The sequence below is a fragment of the Amblyomma americanum genome, chromosome 8 (genome assembly GCF_052857255.1).
Source record: "Amblyomma americanum isolate KBUSLIRL-KWMA chromosome 8, ASM5285725v1, whole genome shotgun sequence".
Taxonomy (NCBI): domain Eukaryota; kingdom Metazoa; phylum Arthropoda; class Arachnida; order Ixodida; family Ixodidae; genus Amblyomma; species Amblyomma americanum.
Window position 1 is genome coordinate 22895008 of NC_135504.1, and position 19952 is coordinate 22914959.

General features: G+C 48.9%; 1 protein-coding gene across 2 annotated transcripts in view; it reads right to left on the minus strand.

Annotated features, from left to right (window-relative positions):
- The window catches only part of LOC144101102 (cerebellar degeneration-related protein 2-like), a 138502-nt gene that overhangs the window by 107434 nt on the left and 11116 nt on the right, over positions 1-19952 (minus strand). The window contains exon 1 of one of the 2 annotated variants that reach the window (XM_077634119.1): positions 1063-1203. The exons of the other annotated variant lie outside the window; for it this stretch is intronic. Coding sequence (XP_077490245.1) covers positions 1063-1126 — 64 coding nt within the window. The 5' untranslated portion in view covers positions 1127-1203. Of the gene's footprint in view, positions 1-1062; positions 1204-19952 lie in introns of those variants that run through there. 2 annotated transcript variants of the gene reach the window in all.

Sequence of the window (19952 nt, forward strand, 5' to 3'; positions counted from 1 at the left end):
GGCCACAATCCAAGACGTCGCTCATGCTTTAGAAGGGTGCGTGACTGGTCGGATTTCATTTAACAAAAGCTAGTTGTATGAAAGTGTAGTACATAAAACCACATAGTTGTAAGGTAAAGGTCTGGTAAGAACTGCAGAAACAAATGTGTCACCTAAACGAGGAACCTTTTTCAGTCTTTTCTAGAGTCGCTACTGCAAGGTGCCCTTTAATGCCCGCTATGCGCGCATAACAATGGCTAACTGACCAGCGAACAGGAATAGCGCTCGAGCCACGGAATGCCACCACGATAATCTTCACTGTCTTGTGCACGGTGACAGCGCCCTGACGTATAAGACAGCATACAGAGCACAGGAACCAGCGGCATGACGTATACTATCAGCAACAAATGAAACACGAACAAGACAAATTAAATACGAACAGCAAATTGAGAAGATCTTAGCCGGGGGATGCTCAATGCTAGCGGAGATTAATTTAGCTTCGCACTTCCTCTCCGTAGGAGCTGTACTTAATATTGCGTCGGCGCTCCAGTTCCATTGCTAGAGTTTCATTTGTTGCTGACAGTACAGGGTCAATCACACTTAGATGGAACATGGCACCGCGTGGCCGCGTACTTGCGGAGTGCCATTGCATTCAGTCCGTTCATGAATCAATTGAGAGTGGCGCACGTGAAGACGGACCTCGACGCGTTTCTTCGTGCCACCTAACCCTTACCTAACCTAACCTTAAGCCTAACCCTCGTGCCACCTAACGGGTTTGCTACCGGCTTGGTCGCAGAGGTGCGTCGCGTGTGCGCAGCCACGCGGGACCGTGTTCCCTCTAAGTGTTACACACCCTGTACATTACTTTTCTGACAAGACCTCGCTGCACGTCGCCACAGAGAGTACTGGACTGAAGCTTGCGCGTGCCAGCAACCATAAAGTACGTGTACTTGCTATCCATATCCAGGCACGTTGTTAGCGAGTCCAGAGTAAAACCCGTTCTCTCACGCTGCTTTGCAAGTCACAGCGAAGCGCATATGGGAACGAGTAGCGGGTGCAGCAGAGCGACGGGCGGGTGCGCACCTGTGTCGGGGCTCGGGGACCGGCCCGTGGCCAGCACCCGGAGCGTGCAGAGTCCGGGCAGCATCGTGGGCCACCCGTCGTCGGGCGCTCCTGCTTCGTCTCTCTCATACCCTGCGGCGCCGAAAGCGGCCCAGCCGATGAGACGCGGGAAGCGTTCGCGTTTCACCTTGCTCCACCAGCGGCTTCAACCCAGTGCGAGGGACGGCCCTTGCACTGAGACCATACCCTTGCAAAAATTCTATAGACTGCCAATAGACTTCTGTCCATAAAGCCTACAGACTCTCTATAGACAAACCCTATAGCCCAGTTTATAGGCAATACAAATCCTATGAACAGTATATAGACAATCTATAGATTTATGGTCATACACTTGTAGTACACTTTTGTCTATAGATTATGAATAGACAAAAAGAAATATCTATAGGAAGGTAATAGAGTCTATAAGAAATCTATAGACTGTCTAAAAATAAATATCTATAGGAAGGCAGTAGAGTCTATAAGAAGTCTATAGACTGTCTATAGACCATTTTTGTAAGGGTAAACGCGTGTTATTGAACCAAAAGGGCATCCGCTGGTTTCGTATAAAGACACGCTGTATATACTGGGACCGAATACGGCTCCGTTGGACTTCCGAAACGTGAAATCTATGTTTGTTCTGAAAAACCGGCACATATGATTCGCGCGTAAAACCAAGGTATACACTCCCTTATAAAAACGGCCTGTAGACTTCCTATGAACTTCTTATTGTCTACCACTTTCCTATAGACATTTCCTTTTGTCTGTTCATAGTCTAAAGACTGTCTATAGACAAAAGTCCACTAAAAGTGTATGGTCATAAATTTATAGATTGCCTATAACTGTCAGGGCGCTCGGCTACTGATCCGGAGTTCCCGGGTTCGAACCCGACCGCGGCGGCTGCGTTTTTATGGAGGAAAAACGCATAGGCGCCCGTGTGCTGTGCGATGTCAGTGCACGTTAAAGATCCCCAGGTGGTCGAAATTATTCCGGAGCCCTCCACTACGGCGCCTATTCCTATCGTCTTTCACTCCCTCTCTTATCCCTTCCCTTACGGCGCGGTTCAGGTGTCCAACGATATATGAGACAGATACTGCGCCATTTGCTTTCCCCAAAAACCAATTATTATTATTATTATAAACTGTCTGTAGGGTTTGTATTGCCTATAGACTCGTCGACAGGATTTGTCAAGAGAAAGTTTATAGACTTTATAGACGCAAGACTGTGGACAGTCTATAGACTGTCTAAAGAATTTTTTGAACAGTTAAAAAAGGCTAGGAAGCGTACAGGTGCGCACAAAAGTTTTTTGAGTCACGAAAATTACAACAACAAAACTTACAACAAGGACTCCGCATATTCCGCCGTGAACAGCCCGATGCATTCCTTAATGCCTGGCTGCGCCTCTGCATAGCGAGAAAAGTCGGGCTTTTCGTGATTTCGGCGTTCCGAAAACTTTTGTAGGCACCTGCCTCTGCGGGCTCGTTGCGTTGCTCATTCCACGACAGTGCCGCAGCACGCCAGCACGACCCGTCGTCGCCTTGACGGTTGGGGGGGGGAGGGATGGGGGGGGGGGGGGGGGGGGCGCTATGCCGTGCTATGCGGCACAGCCATGGTGTTGCTCGCTCCGCGCGCGAATATTAGCAAACGCCGGGAGCGTCTCCGTGGGAAGAAAGCCCGCGCCCGTCGCGAAGCGGCACAATTAGTCGCGCGATTTGCAATCCCCCCCCCCCCCCCCCCCCCCCCCCCCCCGCACCGGAATAAAAATAAAAACAAAGCTAGAACAAAGGACGGCAGTGCATACGCCGCGCCGGCACAAGAATGCACGGGGTATGCACGAGTAGCAGTGGACTCGCTTTTCGCAACGGCAGCGCGTGCCCAAGGCCGAGCCTCGTTGGAAGGGGGGGGGGGGGGGGGGAGAAGCTTTCTTCACAGCGTGATGTGATGCGAACCGCGGTGCATTCGTGCGGCTAGCTTCCCCCGACTGCCGCGCGCTTTCTCATTGCACACCAGGAAGGAAAAACGAACGCTTTAAGCAAAGCCGGCTCTTGCGACGAGATGCAATGATTTCTGGAGGAGAGGCCGCGGTGCAATTGTGCCAAGTCACGCCGCGAAGACACGTGCAGAGTTTTGCGGAGTCGCGGATGTAGAGAACGTGACACGAGCGTTGAAATCACAGACTTTGTCCGAAGGTCGAGCGCAGCTCAGGAACGACTTTAACTGTTACAAGACGGCAAAGAGAGGGAGGTAGGTATGGTATGCGGGGGGCTTAACGAAACAAGGTTGAATGATAAGCCTGTTGGTAAGCCATGTTATAAAGGGGTTATTGCCAGTTAAAAAATAAGTACTTAAAATAAGTACTTAAATAACACAGGACACGGGTTGGACTAACGACTGAAGTCTTTATTGAATACAGACAGCCGAGTAAAAGCTACAATATAGGGCGTTCCAGAACCTACTCAGTGACCACGAGATTGACTTCGAGGGAACCACTGCGTGCCCCGCCGCGGTGGCTCAGTGGTTAGGGCGCTCGACTACTGATGCGGAGTTCCCGGGTTCGAACCCGACCGCGGCGGCTGCGTTTTTATGGGGGCAAAACGCTAAGGCGCCCGTGTGCTGTGCGATGTCAGTGCATGTTAAAGATGCCCAGGTGGTCGAAATTATTCCGGAGCCCTCCACTACGGCACCTATACTTCCTTTCTTCTTTCACTCCCTCCTTTATCCCTTCCCTTACGGCGCGGTTCAGGTGTCCAACGATATATGAGACAGATACTGCGCCATTTCCTTTCCCCCAAAACCAATTATTATTATTATTATTATTATTATTATTATTATTAACCACTGCGCTGGACATCGAGCGGGACACTCTCTAAAACCATTTGCCCCCTCTTGCATCCATGGTCTATGCGGTGAGTGACCCGGCAGCTGACTAAACGAGGGCTTAAGAGAGGCAAACAGCAACTCGCCCACAGACTCACCTGATAACCGAGTAGGTCCTGAAACGTCGTGTTTTCCTTTTTGGTCGGCGTTCCTTTTGTAACTCATACTAAATTATTTTTTCAACCCGACACACCTCTGTCGAATGTTTTCTTTCGAAAACAAAAACGTATTTCATAAGAATTCCTATTTTTCGCTACCTGGAAAGCCATAAAGATTTCGCGTGCCTTACGTGTTTTTCCGAGGCCCAGAATGGAAACGTTTCCAAAACGTGAGGAACAGTTGTCGGTACATATCTGATCTGCTACAGAGCAAGGCAAGATTAACATCTCCTCCGGCACCAATTTTCGTTCGGTGCTGTGCTGTTTTCTGTCGAGCGTATGTTTTGTTTTTTGGCTGGTAGTAACCCTTTTTGAGAAAAAAAAAAGGGGGGGGGGGGGGGGGGGTGTTTAACGACCCAAAGCGGCGCATGGACAGGGACACCGTAGCGGAGGACCCCGGATAGATCCGACCACCTAGGGATCTTTAAAAAGCAACTTGCAGAGATTGTGTGCAAGTTGCAGGTAAAGATTGCGCAGACTTTTTGGGTTAGAAGCCGCCCCGGTGGCTCAGTGGCTATGGCGCTCGGCTGCTGATCCGAAACACGCGGGTTCTATCCTGGCCGCGGCGGTCGAATTTCGATGCAGGCGAAATTCTACAGGTCCGTGTACTGTGCGGTGTCAGTGCACGTTAAAGAATCCCAGGTGGTCGAAATTTTCGGACCCCTTGACTACGGCGTACCTCATAGCCTGAGTCGCTTCTCGGCGTTAAACCTCCACAAACCAAACCAAACCAAACCAAAACCAATTTTTTTTTTTTTTGGGGGGGGGGGGGGTGTTAGCATTAGAAATTGTGAGGTAATCGCCAATTAAAACTGCTACGGCGTTCAGGCTTCTCTGCAGCGCACAGCGCCGCGTGGGGCAAGGGGGGTGATGACGTCATCTGCGGTACCAGTACATTTACAGGTCAGAAAGGCACTCTATCAAAAAAGAAACGCCATCGATGACAGCGCCTGCAGAGCGTTTTATGGCGGCATCTGCCGACGCATGGCTATAGTCGGATACAACTCAGGAACGAAGTGGCTTTTCCCCCGACAAAGCACCACATTCCAACCAATGCGGTCGGTCGATTCTTATGAGTCTACTAGCGTGGCTATGCAGGGAGTGGCAAATGAAATGGGATGGTGGTGGTGAAAACATTTATTACGGATGAATAGGAGGTATGTTTGGATCAGCCCGTAAGGGACCGATCCGTACAAGCACTAGGTGGAAGTCCCTAGTATGGGACCCCAGTGGCGGTTGCCGCCGCCCGGGCGCGCCCGACTAAGGCTTGTTGGGCCTGTAAGTCGTGGCAGCCGAGCAGGGTCGCCTCCCAGTCCTCCCGGGTTGGGTTGGGGATGGGGGGAATAGCGGGGTTGGAGGGGCAGGCCCAAACCATGTGATAGGTGTCAGAGGACACTGCACTACAGTGTGGGCAGCTGCCACTAAAGGAGGGGTCAAAATGTTTTAGCGCTGCCGGGCACAGCAATGCATTGGTGAGAAGGCGGAGAAGGAGCCGCTCATCCGCCTTCTTCAGGCCTTTACATGGACTAGGGTAAAGGCGATGACAATTTTGATAATATGTTGTAATATCTTTGAATGTATAGACCGGATTAAAATCGGGTTCCTGATCGGATGGGGAGGAGAAAACAGCCCGGTGAGAGAGCGCGCGGGCGGCTGCGTCTGCTGCCTCGTTTCCTGCCAACCCCTGATGAGCAGGGGCCCATATGAGGTAACGGTGTGCGGGGTCCGTATCCCGTATGCAATTTTGGTATATTCGATAGGCTAGGAAGGGAGTGCAGCCTTGTTCGACGTTCCGACAGGCCCCTCGCGAGTCGGTGATTATGTATTTTGAATTGGAATGTGAGGCCGCGAGAGCAATCGCGACCTCTTCTGCTTGTGTTACACTGCGGGCTCTGAAAGTTAGGCCGTTAACTGTGTTGCTGTTGTGAACTACCGCGGCCGTGTACCATCCCCCGTGGTGAGGGCCGGAGGCGTCCACGTAGTAGACACCTGTTTTGTTGCCATAATATCGGGCTAGCGCTTCCGCTCGTGCCAGGCGCCGACCATTATGGTCTTCGTGTGACATGTTTGCTGGAAGAGGCCGCACGTGGAGGGCACGTCTCCACAGTTCCGGGATGCGAAACCTGTCTTCCATTGGAGGGGTGTGTTGGATATGGAGTCGAGCAAGAAGGCGGCGACCCGACTCCGTTAGCGACAGGCGCATGTACTGGTTTGTAAGGTGCGCCTCCCGGAGCTCCCGGAAAGTGTTCACCACCCCAAGAGCCATAAGCCGGCTGTTTGAAGTAGTGATGGGGAGGTCAAGGGCACGTTTAACAATTTTGCGAAGGATGACCTCAAGGGCGTCCTCCTCTTGTTTCCGTAGGTAGAGATAAGGAGTCGAATAGAGAATTCGACTAGTTACGAAGGCGTTTGCCAGCCGCAAGGCATCCTTACTTCGTAACCCTCCGCGTTTGTTGGAAACCCGGCGGACCATGCGGCCCACCTGGTCCCCCACCTTACGGAGTTTGGCCAATGTAGTGTCTGGCCGCCTGTGTTTGTGGATGTAGACAACTAAAATATATCTCTCTCTTGAGAGCGGTCCCATACGCGAAAGTGATGAAATGGGATAGACCCCTCACTCCATGCATGGTCCATGGTAATCTACTCCCTGCATTGTAACACCAGCAGGTTGATGAGAATCGGCCGACGCCATTGGCTGGAAGGGGGCATTTGACGGAGAAAAGCCGCTTCGTTGTTGAGTTGTGCCCGACTACGGTTGTGGGCGAGGAGAGCGGAAATTTGAGATCTCCCTGTCGGTGACGTCGTCAACGAGCTTCTCCGCACTCCTCCAGTGCTGTGAGGAGAAGCGCGGAATTTAATCGTCGATTTCGTCGTCATTTTTGTACACTAGCGCCAAAAAACTCGGCATGCTTTACCTACAGACTCAATAGATTCGAATCCTTAAATATCATGAGTCTCAACAAGTGGTGCATCTACCCTCTACCGTGCATTTACATCGCACGGCACAGGGGCGTCTTCCATCCTGCCTCCATCGAAACGCAGCTGCCGCGGCCGGGATTGAACCCGGGTCCTCGGCATCAGCAACTGAGCGCCCAAACCACAGTCACGAATTAAAGGAGGCAGGGACAACATTTTTATTTGAGCACCATGTTGGCTGTTAGGAGCTCGGGATTTTTTCGACGCGTTCTCAGCGACGCTACCAAGTCCCGGCGGTTCCCATCGACCTGTTCGATCTTCTTCGCAAGCATCTGAGGTTCTTAATTTAACCATCGGTAACGATTTGTACTCTCTCCCTAACTCTCTCTCTCTCTTAAGCTGAGAATCTAGCGGACCATAATCCACGTGGCCGAGCAGACTTAAAGGAGTGGAGACAACAGATTTCTCAAATTGTGTTTTTTTACCCCAGCGTACGACACAGTAAACATAGATCACCCCGTGGAATTCGTCAGCGCTCAATAAACAATTTTTGATTAAATTTTTCTTCCCTGTAGTCTCGGTTTCGGTTGCCAGACGATGGTTTCGACGTCGCAAGTATGAGATTACGTGAGACATACAAACAATGCAACATAAACGATGATCTTAGCTTTAATTCATTCAAGAATGTCCAGAAGCCGGAATGGCTGCAAGTGAACAAATGGCTAATACACTGCAATTTCTTATATCCCTCACACGTAATAAGGTGCTCGCTTGAGGCGTCGCAGCCGTCTTTCGATTGCTGGGACCAAAGCCGAAACTGCACGGAAGAATAAATTCAAATATAATTTAGGTATTGAGTGCAGGCAAATTTTACGTAATTATCGATCTATACGTTTACTAATGCCTTAAGCATCATTTGAAAGGAAAAATAATCTACGGAAATTTTAGTGTGTCTACGCCAGTAAAACCCCTCAATGAAAAGCAGCCTCACTAGACTATAAACACAAATAGGTCTATACGGGAGTAAAATGGAAGTGTCCTCTAGAGCAGACCCTTTTAGTAAAGAGTGAGTGCGCTAGAGGGCGGCTTACTCCCTTTTTATTCCTTTCTGTTTAGTGTGTAGGTGACAGTGGCTCCCGCTGTCGGACATCGTAGCGACCACGCTGCACACACTGGGAGTGAGCAAGAAAGGAATAAGAATAAAAAAAGAGCGTTGCCATGACGACGAAACGAACAGTACAAGACGTAATGGAGTTAAGAGAAACACGGCGAATAATGCTCACGTGCACTACACAAATACAACACCGAAAAATACCACGGACAACGTAGAAAAGTAACGCCGTTATGCTAACTCTCTGCAACTTCTGTGTGGAACACAACACACCAGTGCTACGTTATCCACATCTTAAGCATGAAGCATACCTTCAGGTCCCGCTGTCGGCGCGCCGCGGGTGATCTTAGTGCCAGAACTGAGGGAGAACATGGCGGCGAACCGGAGGCGAACCTAAACGAACTTTGGCGAACATTTCCGCCTGCCGCCTGCAGTGGCTATGTGTAGCGCTGCCGCCAGAGCAGCGCACGTTTATTTCCTGTCATTCGAGCACAGCAGCCTTCCTTCAATGAATCCTTAGCGCTGTATTGTTCGTTTTCTTGCCGAACACTTCTGTCACTTCCGACCTTTTTGCTTTCAACGCTTTGCCCCCTCAGCCTCAAACAAAATTAGACAAAAAATTGGCACTGGCTTAGCTTGGCTCACCCTGGAATTCAGCGAAAAGCAAGCACGCTTGCTGAGCGTCGGAGGCTCGTCCATGGCAGCTCCGCTACACGCTCGCGAGAGCCGTTCTGTATATGCCCACACGACCACGTGGCTATGACGTGTTATCCCATGGTCTGACGACACCCCCATCTGATGTCATCACGTGGCTTCACATCACCCCATCGGATGTTCTTAAGGTCAAAGGTCAACCCGAAGGTCACCCAATGTCAAATGTAAACTAAAACACCGCAGCGGTGGCCAATTGGTTGAGCATCCGCCTCGCATGCGGGAGGTGCGGGGTTCGATCCTCAGTGCCGCCGGGTACCCACCGGTGATACAACGGGTACAAGCTTTCCCCTGGTCTGGTGCTCGGCTTATTTAGGGTGAAATGCTTGGGAAATGGGTCTTCGACCCCACCTTGAGAATTTGAAAAATACCTTGTGCCATGGCGCTCTTTGGCCATAGATGCCCTTGCGCCATAAAAATTCATCAATGAGAAATGTCAACTAAAAACCTTGAGCTTGGCGCATGATGGCCTCAGCTGCCAATGTGCCATAAAACCCAACACAAAGGTCCACTAAAGGTCAGGGGTCCAGGGTTCTAAACGATTACTGTACCACATGCGATCATACACGGCTAACGTGGTTGGACCGAAGGTCGTTCAAGGTCATTCGTCGGCCTACGCGACGACTGCTCTACCTAGCGTAGTGAAGCTTTTTCGCTTCAAAAGAAATTCTTACGAAGCAGCCCGAGGCCAATCCTCACAGCCGCATCAGCAAATCGCTAAATGCCAACCGGGTGACGCGAAAAGATCAACGCGCATACAAGCGCGCCCAGCGTTATGTAAAGCATTAAGATATCACGGGAACAAGATTGTGGTTACGCGTCGTAATCCGACACTATCTCGGACCTTCCAGCGGTTGCTATACTATAAGGTCGCCAGCGCGTTCCTTATCAGGGGAGTGATCGCGGCTCTTCGAACCGCACCCTCTTGCAAAGACAACGATCTCTCGGGCAAACCGCAACCTTTAATTCGCAGGCGCGCGCCGACAGCAATCGAGATTCCTCGCAGCTAATGCGTGCCACCAAGGCCAAACAAGGAGCAGCGGCCTCACCAATCACGCTGCGCGCGCCCGCGGGCAGACTCGGGGGGGAAAAAGAACGAAAGCCTATCCATCGCTTGGCTTCGCGACTGCGCCCATATAAAGATCGTCTATAGACAGTCTATAGACTTCCTATAAACTCTATTGCCTTCCTATAGATATTTATTTTTCTCTATGCATAGTCTACAAACTGTCTATAGACAAAAGTCCACTAAAAATGCACGGCCGTACAACTACAGATTGTCTATAGACTGTGTGCAGGATTTGTATTGCCTATGAACAGTTCTCTAGGGTCTGTCTCAGAGTCTATAGACTTTACAGACAGAAGTCTATGGACAGTCTATAGACTGACCAAAGAATTTTTTGTAAGGGGCACGCTAAAACCGCTCTCGCTGCTGTTCGACTGTAAGCTACCATTGCCTCTTCCCTTTTCTTGCTATCCCAGAAACGAACTTGCCGCTGTCACTATATATATATATATATATATATATATATATATATATATATATATATATATATATATATATATATATATATATATATATATATATATATATATATGACCGTGAGGTCGCTACTCTGGTCGCTATAGCTGTCACAGGCAGCTGCTAAGAATATGTCAGACAAGTAGACAGCTGTGCTGCCGCGAAATACAGGGCGATTTTTTTAACGGTTAGATTTTTTTTAGAAAACTGTGAGAGATATATCGGTGTGGTATCTGCAGGTGGATCGTACAGCAAGGTGAACATTGTGTACTGTACGTGACAGAGTCCAATATTTAGACGATTAATTAACTAAAATGAACTAATTTTAGGGAGTCAAGGTTATAATTCGAAATAACAAGAAGAGCTCGACGTACTATCATTTGCATGTTAATTTATCGTAAATAGACTGTTCATGATGACACAAACGCCGAGACAGGCTTTAAGTGACTTTTGACAGCACAGGTTTGCTACATTAAATCATCGAAAATGTAAATAACTCATTAGTCGAAAACAATATTCACCGAAAAAAAAAACCGGAACTTGCCTCCTGAAATAAAAACAGCGAAAAGTCTGCGGCATTTTAGGTAGTAGTCCAACCGCTACATTTAATATATGACCTCATTTCATACTACTTTGTCAGATCAGGTTCACCCTTTTTACAGGGTGTCACGTGACTCGTTGGTTACAGAAAGACGAGTGAACTGTCTGCGCATCTGCACTCGTGGTTAACGAAGAATCGTTGTACACTCTTGTACAAGGCCCTCCCATTGCGGGGCTGCGCCAGGAACGAATGATGTTCCAAAAATCCTCACCAGAGTGACAATTAAAACACGCTGTAAAAAAAATAATTCCACGCGTACACTGTTCGCACCCCGTACACTCAGGCCGGAATGAAACACGAACACGCATATGCCATAATTTCCTACTTTGCGGTGAGATAATGCTTTACAACCGGTTTATGAATATGCGCTTAGCTAAACCTTTTACCCAGATACATGAATCAGGCTATAGTTGCATACTGCAGCTGAAGCTACAAAGACAAAATATTTTGTTTTGCTCAAGGGCGCTGTTCGCGTTGCATTTCGGCCTGACTGTACAAAGAAGTGCGTTCGGCATGTCGCGCTATATTCGGCGATATTGGAAAAGAAAATGCTGCAGTGTGCAGGCCGCACCAATAGATAATCCGAAAAGCGCAATATTTTAACTTTTATAGAGATATAGCTTGCAGGCTGTACAGCAGAATTTATGGTAAATAACCAAATCCGGTTCTCGAAGACTCGTCTCAGGTTAAAAATTTCAGCGCTCCGCCATTCTCGCTCTAATTCGCCCACGCATCGAAAAGCCGACGCCGGCGGCTGTCGCAACCGAATACGCCCGAGGCGCCGCGTCGCAGCAACGGCGGGTGTACACATTTCCAACAATTTCATCACTGGTGTCTATGCCTATAAAAGGAAGCGCGAAGTCGGCCCTGAATGCACCTCGCTTTTTATTTTTTATTTTTTCTCATTTTCATCATTCCTCCCAATCAGCGAAGACGCGACGCGGCGAGGCTCCGGCGCGAGCGCGCTATTTTTAGCCACCAGACAGACGCCCAGTATACACCGCGGACACCGAAGTGCCGGCGGATAACTCGCGCATTTTACGTGCCTCGAAAGCAAGAAGAGCCAGACACTTGACGATGCACGATCGTCTGAGCGCTTGCAGTTGCGCGCAGTATGCGCATGGACGCGTGTCTGGTACGCCACGCGCACAGCTGTGCTATGTGCGCGCCTGAAGGAGGTTTGGCACGTATACAGTCGCGTTCACTACGATGTGCTACACATTAATAATTGGTTTTTGGGGAAAGGAAATGGTGCAGTATCTGTCTCATATATCGTTGGACACCTGAACTGCGCCGTAAGGGAAGGGATAAAGGAGGGAGTGAAAAAAGAAAGGAAGAAAGAGGTGACTTAGTGGAGGGCTCCGGAATAATTTCGACCGCCTGGGGATCTTTAACGTGCACTGACATCGCACAGCGCACGGGCGCCTTAGCGTTTTTCCTCCATAAAAACACAGCCGCCGCGGTCGGGTTCGAACCCGGGAACTCCAGATCAGTAGTCGAGTGCCCTAACCACTGAGCCACCGCGGCGGGTCACACATTAATAATAATAATTCGTTTTGGGGAAAGGAAATGGCGCAGTATGTCTCATATATCTTTGGACACCTGGACCGCGCCGTAATGGAAGGGATAAAGGAGGGAGTGAAAGAAAGGAAAAAGGAGGTGCCGTATTGGAGGGCTCCGGAATAATTTCGACACCTGGGTATCTTTAACGTGCCCTGACATCGCACAGCACACGGGCGCCTTTGCGTTTGTGCTGCACGTTAAAGGCAAAACAAAACGGAAACCCAGGTTTAGTAAAGGCCGTGATGCATCACGAAAAACATGCAAGGACACTGCGGGGAACCGTATTGGTTTCATTAACTCCTATAGCAAAGACAAACTTTCACACCACGGGTCATCACGCTGCATGCTTCGTGAAGCAAGGACCACACAATGTTGCGCTCTAGATTAAAGTGAGCGCTGCAGAATGCGTTCTAAGCCAAGATGTCCAAGAGTATTAAATGGGTCGAACACTTGCTCACTGTATATACATACCATACATATTATGCACACAGGGCCGTTCGCTTAAACCGGATTTTTTTCCGAAAAGGATTTTATCCCGAACAGCCGCAGACTCGAAATAATATAGCCGCAGATCGACAGCGTTTGCTAATGCGAACAGCAGAAAATATTAAAACTAGCAGCTATCCTGAATTCGTGCCATTCCGATGCATAGAGAATGCACGTTTCGAAACTATAAAACTGCTCCGAACCGTTGGTTTGGAGCATTGCCTATCTTCTCTTGAAGCCTGGATTGATTGATTGATTGATTGATTGATTGATTGATTGATTGATGTAAACCCTCGTCACTCCTCGGCGTACTAAAGTGGAGGAGCGGGGTGGAAGGTTAGAATGAAGAGAATAAGGTACAACAGCATCAAATGTAAAAAAAATACACGCAGAAAAAAAAAACGCTCATAGAATTCGCAGTATAAGCGGCACACTTCCAACAGAAGATAGTTATATTTGGTATTATAACTAAACGCTGGAACGGCTGCGTAGAGCGCGCTACCGCACGCTGTCAAACCTTACTGCAATGCTCCTGTGTACTTTTTTTGGCACGGTGAAGGTCGAAAACACCTTCCCACGGTCACAGCAAGCTGCAGTTGGGCTGGAAATAAGCCAGACGTCCCAAAAAAGCATTGACAAATTAAAAACAAAACCAGCACGTGAGTTAGTAGATGTCTGCTACGCGTACGCCATACATGAGAATTTCTTCAGAAAATAAATCACTCATAACGGTGCAGAGTGGTTGAGGGAACAAACGCGGGTTAATGACATACTAGTGCAAATCAAGGGGAATAAATGGGCTAGGGCAGGGAATATGTAATGCGAAGGCAAGATAACCGCTGGTCCTTAAGGGTAACGGAGTGGACTCCAAGATACGGCAAGCGTAGCAGGGGGCGGCAGAAGGTTAGGTGGGCGGATGAGATTAAGAAGTTTGCGGGGTTAAGGTGGCCGCAGCTGGCAAAAGACTGGGTATTAAGGAGATACATGGGAGAGGCCTTTTCCCTGCAGTGGGCGTAGTCAGGCTGATGACGATGATGAACGGTGCAAAAGCAAAAGTAATTAGCCTTCTTAATGAAAGAAAAAAAGAAAATAAGCACGGCCTAGTCGAAGTTAAAAACGCGATTTTCCCGCAACCATAAATGCAAGAATAGTAAAAAGCAGGGAGACAAAAAAAGAACACGCGTCTGGTTTACATGCAAGCAATTTCGAACAGGAGAAAACTCGGAAAACGAAGCGGCCCTGAGCGCACACGTTCAGCAGAAACACTCCGACAAGCGAGGTTTTCCCGCCAACCAACGGTGTACACGGTTCTCAGGTATATCTCTTGTATTTTTTCCTCAAGCTGATCAGCGCCCAGACTGGGGCGGAAAAATATATGGCGCCTGGAAAGAAAAGCCACGAAGCAGGAATATAAATTTATAAAAAAAACTTAGAAAAAGAAAACGTCTGGGCGAGTACAACGGCATCGCCTTACAGCATGCAGAACGAGCGGTGTATACGAGGCAGGCCAAAACACGTATGTACGTCCTTCAAAGCCTGGTTTTCCAGGAGAACGGAAAAGAAGCGGCGCGATCAAAACGAGATGGAAAGGGGGAGTCGAGACTGGAACTGATTTCATTTATCCTCTTCGAGGTGGGAGCAGCGCCTGGTAACGTTCTCGCAGCTGCGTACACAAATAAAATGAAGCACGCACCGACTTTTCCCGTCAGAACCAGATTCTATCCCGCTTTTTCGACCCGCCGCGGTGGCTCAGTGGTTAGAGCGCTCGGCTACTGATCCGGAGTTCCCGGGTTCGAACCCGACCGCGGCGGCTGCGTTTCGACGGAGGAAAAACCGGCTGCGTTTCGATGGAGGCGATCGACGCTAAAGCGCCCGTGTGATGTGCGATGTCAATGCACGTTGAAGATCCCCAGGTGGTCGAAATTATTCCGGAGCCCTGCACTGCGGCACCTCTTTCTTCCTTCTTTCACTCCCCCCTTCTATTTCTTCCCTTACGGCGCGGTTCGGGTGTCCGCCGGTATGTGAGACAGATACTGCGCCATTTCCTTTCCCCAAAAACCAATTATTATTATCGCGCTTTTTCGCAGAGTAATCACCACTGCACCTGGCAGGCATCGGAGCAACAACTATACCCGCGATATGTTTTTCGCGCACTATATACGTTTTGCGCTAACACGCACGCTTCAGTGTTATGCACCTCCACCAAAACCTCCACTGTCAAAGTCGAAAGCTGCCATGTCCAGTAAAAAAAAAAAGTTAGCACCAAAACCTTGTTTGTTTTTATGGAGGAAAAACGCTAAGGCGCCCGTGTGCTGTGCGATGTCAGTGCACGTTAAAGATCCCCAGGTGGTCGAAATTATTCCGGAGCCCTCCACTACGGCACCCCTTTCTTCCTTTCTTCTTTCACTCCCACCTTCATCCCTTCCCTTACGGCGCGGTTCAGGTGTCCAACAATATATGAGACAGATACTGGGCCATTTCCTTTCCCCCAAAACCAATTATTATTATTATTATAATTAAAACCTTGTTTGGAACACGGCCTCTTTTGTGTGCGGCTGCTAGAGTACTAATAAAAAAAAACGCAAAATGAAGTAAAGATCAAATAGAAAAAAAAAACACGGAGAAAGAAGCGGTAATCCTACGAGAGCCGTACCTGATTCCACGGCCCTCTCGACGGCCCAATTTACGCGTCGTCGAGGGCACTGTTCCATGCCCCAACTCTCACGGCTAGCGGGGCCCCCCGTGAATCTGGGCGTCGCCCTCATTACACACACTTTGGCTGGCGCGTGGACGCCAAGCGATAGGAAGGTGGCGGCAGGAAGGAGGAGGGGGGGGGGAGAACAGATATCCGCCAATGCGGAAGAGAATAAGAGGGCGAGGGGGAGCGGAGAGAAAGGGCAGGTGCTTCACGTCTCCGCGCGCGGGTCCTACTTTTCGCGAGACGCGGAAGACGGCCTGCCTGCCTGCCGCCTTCGCGCGTCTGCACATACGCGCAGCGCTATATCTTCCCGCCGTGTATACGCCGAAAGACTCGCAATATAGGTAGGCGGGAGGCGCGGCTCCTTTATGGGGGCATCCGAGAGTCAAAGATTAACTGCGCCGCCTCACACCCAACGACCCACGGCGGGGACGGGAGAAGTCAGGTCGACGAGCCCTTCTGCGGCTCCGCCTTGTCGATATGCTCTCTTCGACCAGAAGGGCGCAGCACTGTCGAAGCTAACGGGCACGCTCAGACACTCTAAACAGAATGGTGTTAAAAGGGAGTAATCTCACCTCTAGAGCACTCCCCTTTCAAGAAAGGGAGTGCGCTAGCGGACAAATTACTGCCTTTTTTACACCCATACTCCCCTTTATTTTCAACCGTTACAGGCGCCTAGACTCTCCTTCCGCCATGCTGAAACTTGCAGACTTCGAGCCACTTGCAGATAGAAGAAAGCCCGTCTCAATTTCCTTCATTCATTGCACTTTTCTCAACTTGGTACTCGACCCGAAAATCACATCGTTAGTGATTCTAGACGAGCCTCGAGCCACAAACTTCCCCTTAGCCTGGAACCTATTTTCGCACGCACAAATACATACAAGTTTCCTTTTTTTTTCCAAGGACAGTTGCTGAATGGAATGCTCTACCGCAGAACTCTCCGTTGCTTTCCAATCATTCCTGATATCTTCACTGCTGGCTTAGTAGTTTCATTGTAACCGCATTTTCAATTGTGTTTTTGCATTGTTTATTTTGTAGCATCTATATTGTTCGGTACTATCGTGCTTGCTTTGCTTTTCCCCTGTATGTATTTCCCTCTCCTGCTTCGCCATACAGCATATCCGCAGTATTCAGTAAATAACTAAGTAAAAATTATGCGCATTTGCGTTGAGGGTGTACTGACGAGGTCACTGCAGGGCTTGGGACGAAGTGGTCATATGGGGATTCCACAGTCCCGATATAGCGAATTCCTTCTCAACGAAATTTATGAACGTCGCATCAGTTATACGGTGTGCCCGTGCAGTGTGGGATAAAGCCGGTTATTCACCCCAGTCGTGAAAATTTGGTTGAGAAGAGGCAATGTATACTCCTGAGGCGAGACGGAAGCTCCTCTAGCAGACAAACTGGCCTGGAAAAACTGCTTCCGATCCATTTCTACAGACGAACTGCTCAGGGCAACACCAATACACTGACGCACAAGGTCAGAACAGGCATCGCAATGACGTCACCAGTTATATCACCGGAGAAGGAACAAACGCCAAACTGAAGTCACCACAAAATGGCATTCTTCCGGGCCAGTTGGTGCGATTCTATTTGAGAGGGCCAGCGTGAACGTTGGGACGATGTCCCGCATGTCCCAAATGCGGTAGTAATTAAAGAAGGCATAACGTACTATACATTAAAGAAAACTCCTCTAGCGGCGGCCTCTAGGGACACAAGACGCCGTTACATGCAAGGGAACGTATACCTACGAAGCCAGGACCTCTACCAAGAATGAGAGCAAAGCCGAACGTACCGTCCTCCTGCACATCGCCACAGTGATAGACATCACTGAATTGTTACAATTCCATGCTTCGCGACTCTCCATTTGACTTGAACTGTCCTTTCCTTCTGCCGCAGGTGAAGCGACAATCTTCGGGCCTCAAAACCGTCCAAAATATGGATCTCGAAGCGCGGGCCTTATGAGGGGTTTCCCAGTTGGTATGTGGTCACAGTCAGCAGGAGACGAATTCTATCCGCTGTCTATTTTCCATTATCCATTTGGTGTCCACCCCTCACAAAAATATCTTTAGACAATCTATAGACTGTCCATAGTCTTCTGTCTATAACGTCTATAGACTGTCTATAGACAAATCCTAGAGGATAGTCTATAGGCGATAGAAATCCCAAAGACAGTCTGTAGACAATCTATAGATTTACGGCCATACACTTTTAGTACACTTTTGTGTATAGTCAGCCTACAGACCATGAACAGAGAAAAAGAAATACCTATAAAAAGGCAATAGAGTTAATATTATGTCTACAGACTGTCTATAGACCATTTTTATAAGGAATTCCGTTCTCTGTCAATGGTCAGCCGCGACTTTCAAGCGTCTGTGGCAAGCGACCCGGCCAATGGGTGTTTGGCGGCCAGAAATCACCACCGCTTGAAATTGAATGCAATATGCAGCCAATGGCGCGGCTCTGTCAACATCAGGCGACGGGACCCCACCACTGGCTGCAAATGGCTGCGATATGCAGATAATGGTGACGTCTGGCATTCAACCACCCAATGGCCGGGTCGCTTGCCACAGAGGCTTGAAAGCCGCGGGTATACCTGAGTGACCACTGACAGTGGAACGAATGGACGCGAAATAGACTACGGAAAATGGGCAGCTTATAGAATATGGCCCCAGGAGTATACATGTGACTGATTCAGCGCGAGAAGAAAAACGGTTTGTAGTCCGCAGTGAATTAGCACCGAGACTGCATGCATGCCCGACTGAAACTTAGGAGGCGTTACCGAAAACGCTTTCAATGAGACCAAAGACAGCGTAGCGAGCAATGCAAATGAAGACGAGGGGGTAATGGCTAAAAGACAGAATGCGAGCGGCATAGATTATAGAGGATAAGCCCTGCTTAACGACACCCTAACGAAAACCAAGAGGAAACAATGGAATTCGGCGGAAAATGCTATCCGAATAACTGATAAGCGAGCCTCTTTTATATAGGCAACAGCGTGAACACCGAGACAAAGAAGGCGTTGAAGACTTCAAAAACTGAGAAAGTCATATGGGGAGATGACGTAAGAGATTTTCGCTGGGACATGGTGGCCGTAGTTGGCGCAGCGCACGGCTGGTTATAAATCAACGGGGGAGACTTTTGTCCTGGCATATGATTACTACACAGCCGAGAAAATAGTTAAACACAGTACACTTAAACACGAATACGTGTATAAAGGAGTAAAAATTGAGTAAGCTCTCCTGTAGTAAACTCCCTTTATAAAAAGGGAGTGCGCTAGAAGACAGCTTACTCCCTTTTTACTCCTTTCTGTCCAGAGTGTAGCTCGTCCCCTTGGATGCGCATGCGTTAAGCGAGTGTACACAGTCGGGGCTATGTAGTTGGTATCCGCTTCAAATATTCATGATTACTAGCGCGAAATATATGACACGGACATAACTCAGAACAACAAACGCTAGTCCCGCCTCTTCTGCTTGTTGTAACGTTTCTTTGTGTCACGTACGCGTACATTTATCGCCCTATAGTCCCTTACAAAAATCTCTTCAGACAATCTATAGACTGTCCACAGACTTCTGTCTATGAAGTCTATAGACTATCTCTAGACAAATCTTAAAGAATAAAAATAGCCTATAGCCAATATATATTCTATAGACAGTCCATAGAAAATCTATAGATTTATGGCCACACACTTTATTGGTAGACTTTTGTCTAAAGACTATGAACAGACAAAAAGAATTTCTATATGAAGGCAATAGGTTGGTTCATGGGGGTTTAACGTCCCAAAGCGACTCGGGCAAAGAGGGTCACCGCAGTGAAGGGCTCCGGAAATTTCGACCACCTTGGGGTTCTTAAACGTGCACTGACATCGTACAGTTCACGGGCCTCTAGAATTTCGCCTCCATCGAAATTCGACCGCCGCGGCCGGGATCGAAAGGAAGGCAATAGAATCTATAAATGTCTATAGTGTCTACAGATCATTTTTACAAGGGGTAATCGTAGATTACGCTGAAAAAGTTTCAGCAACGCCGCGCAGAAAAGCGCGCGGACTTTCGCAACGCTCCCGCTTGCGTGGCGGCGATCCTTTCTTCTTCTACCGCTTCCGGAAGCGGTCGGCCGAGATTGGATCGAGAAGCCCCTACCGGTCGACGGGGCTAAGTGCGCGCAGGACCGTTCGTTGCACGGCTTCGCGCTGGCGTATTTTCGAAGCGCCCTTTTCGGGCCCTCAGTCAAAA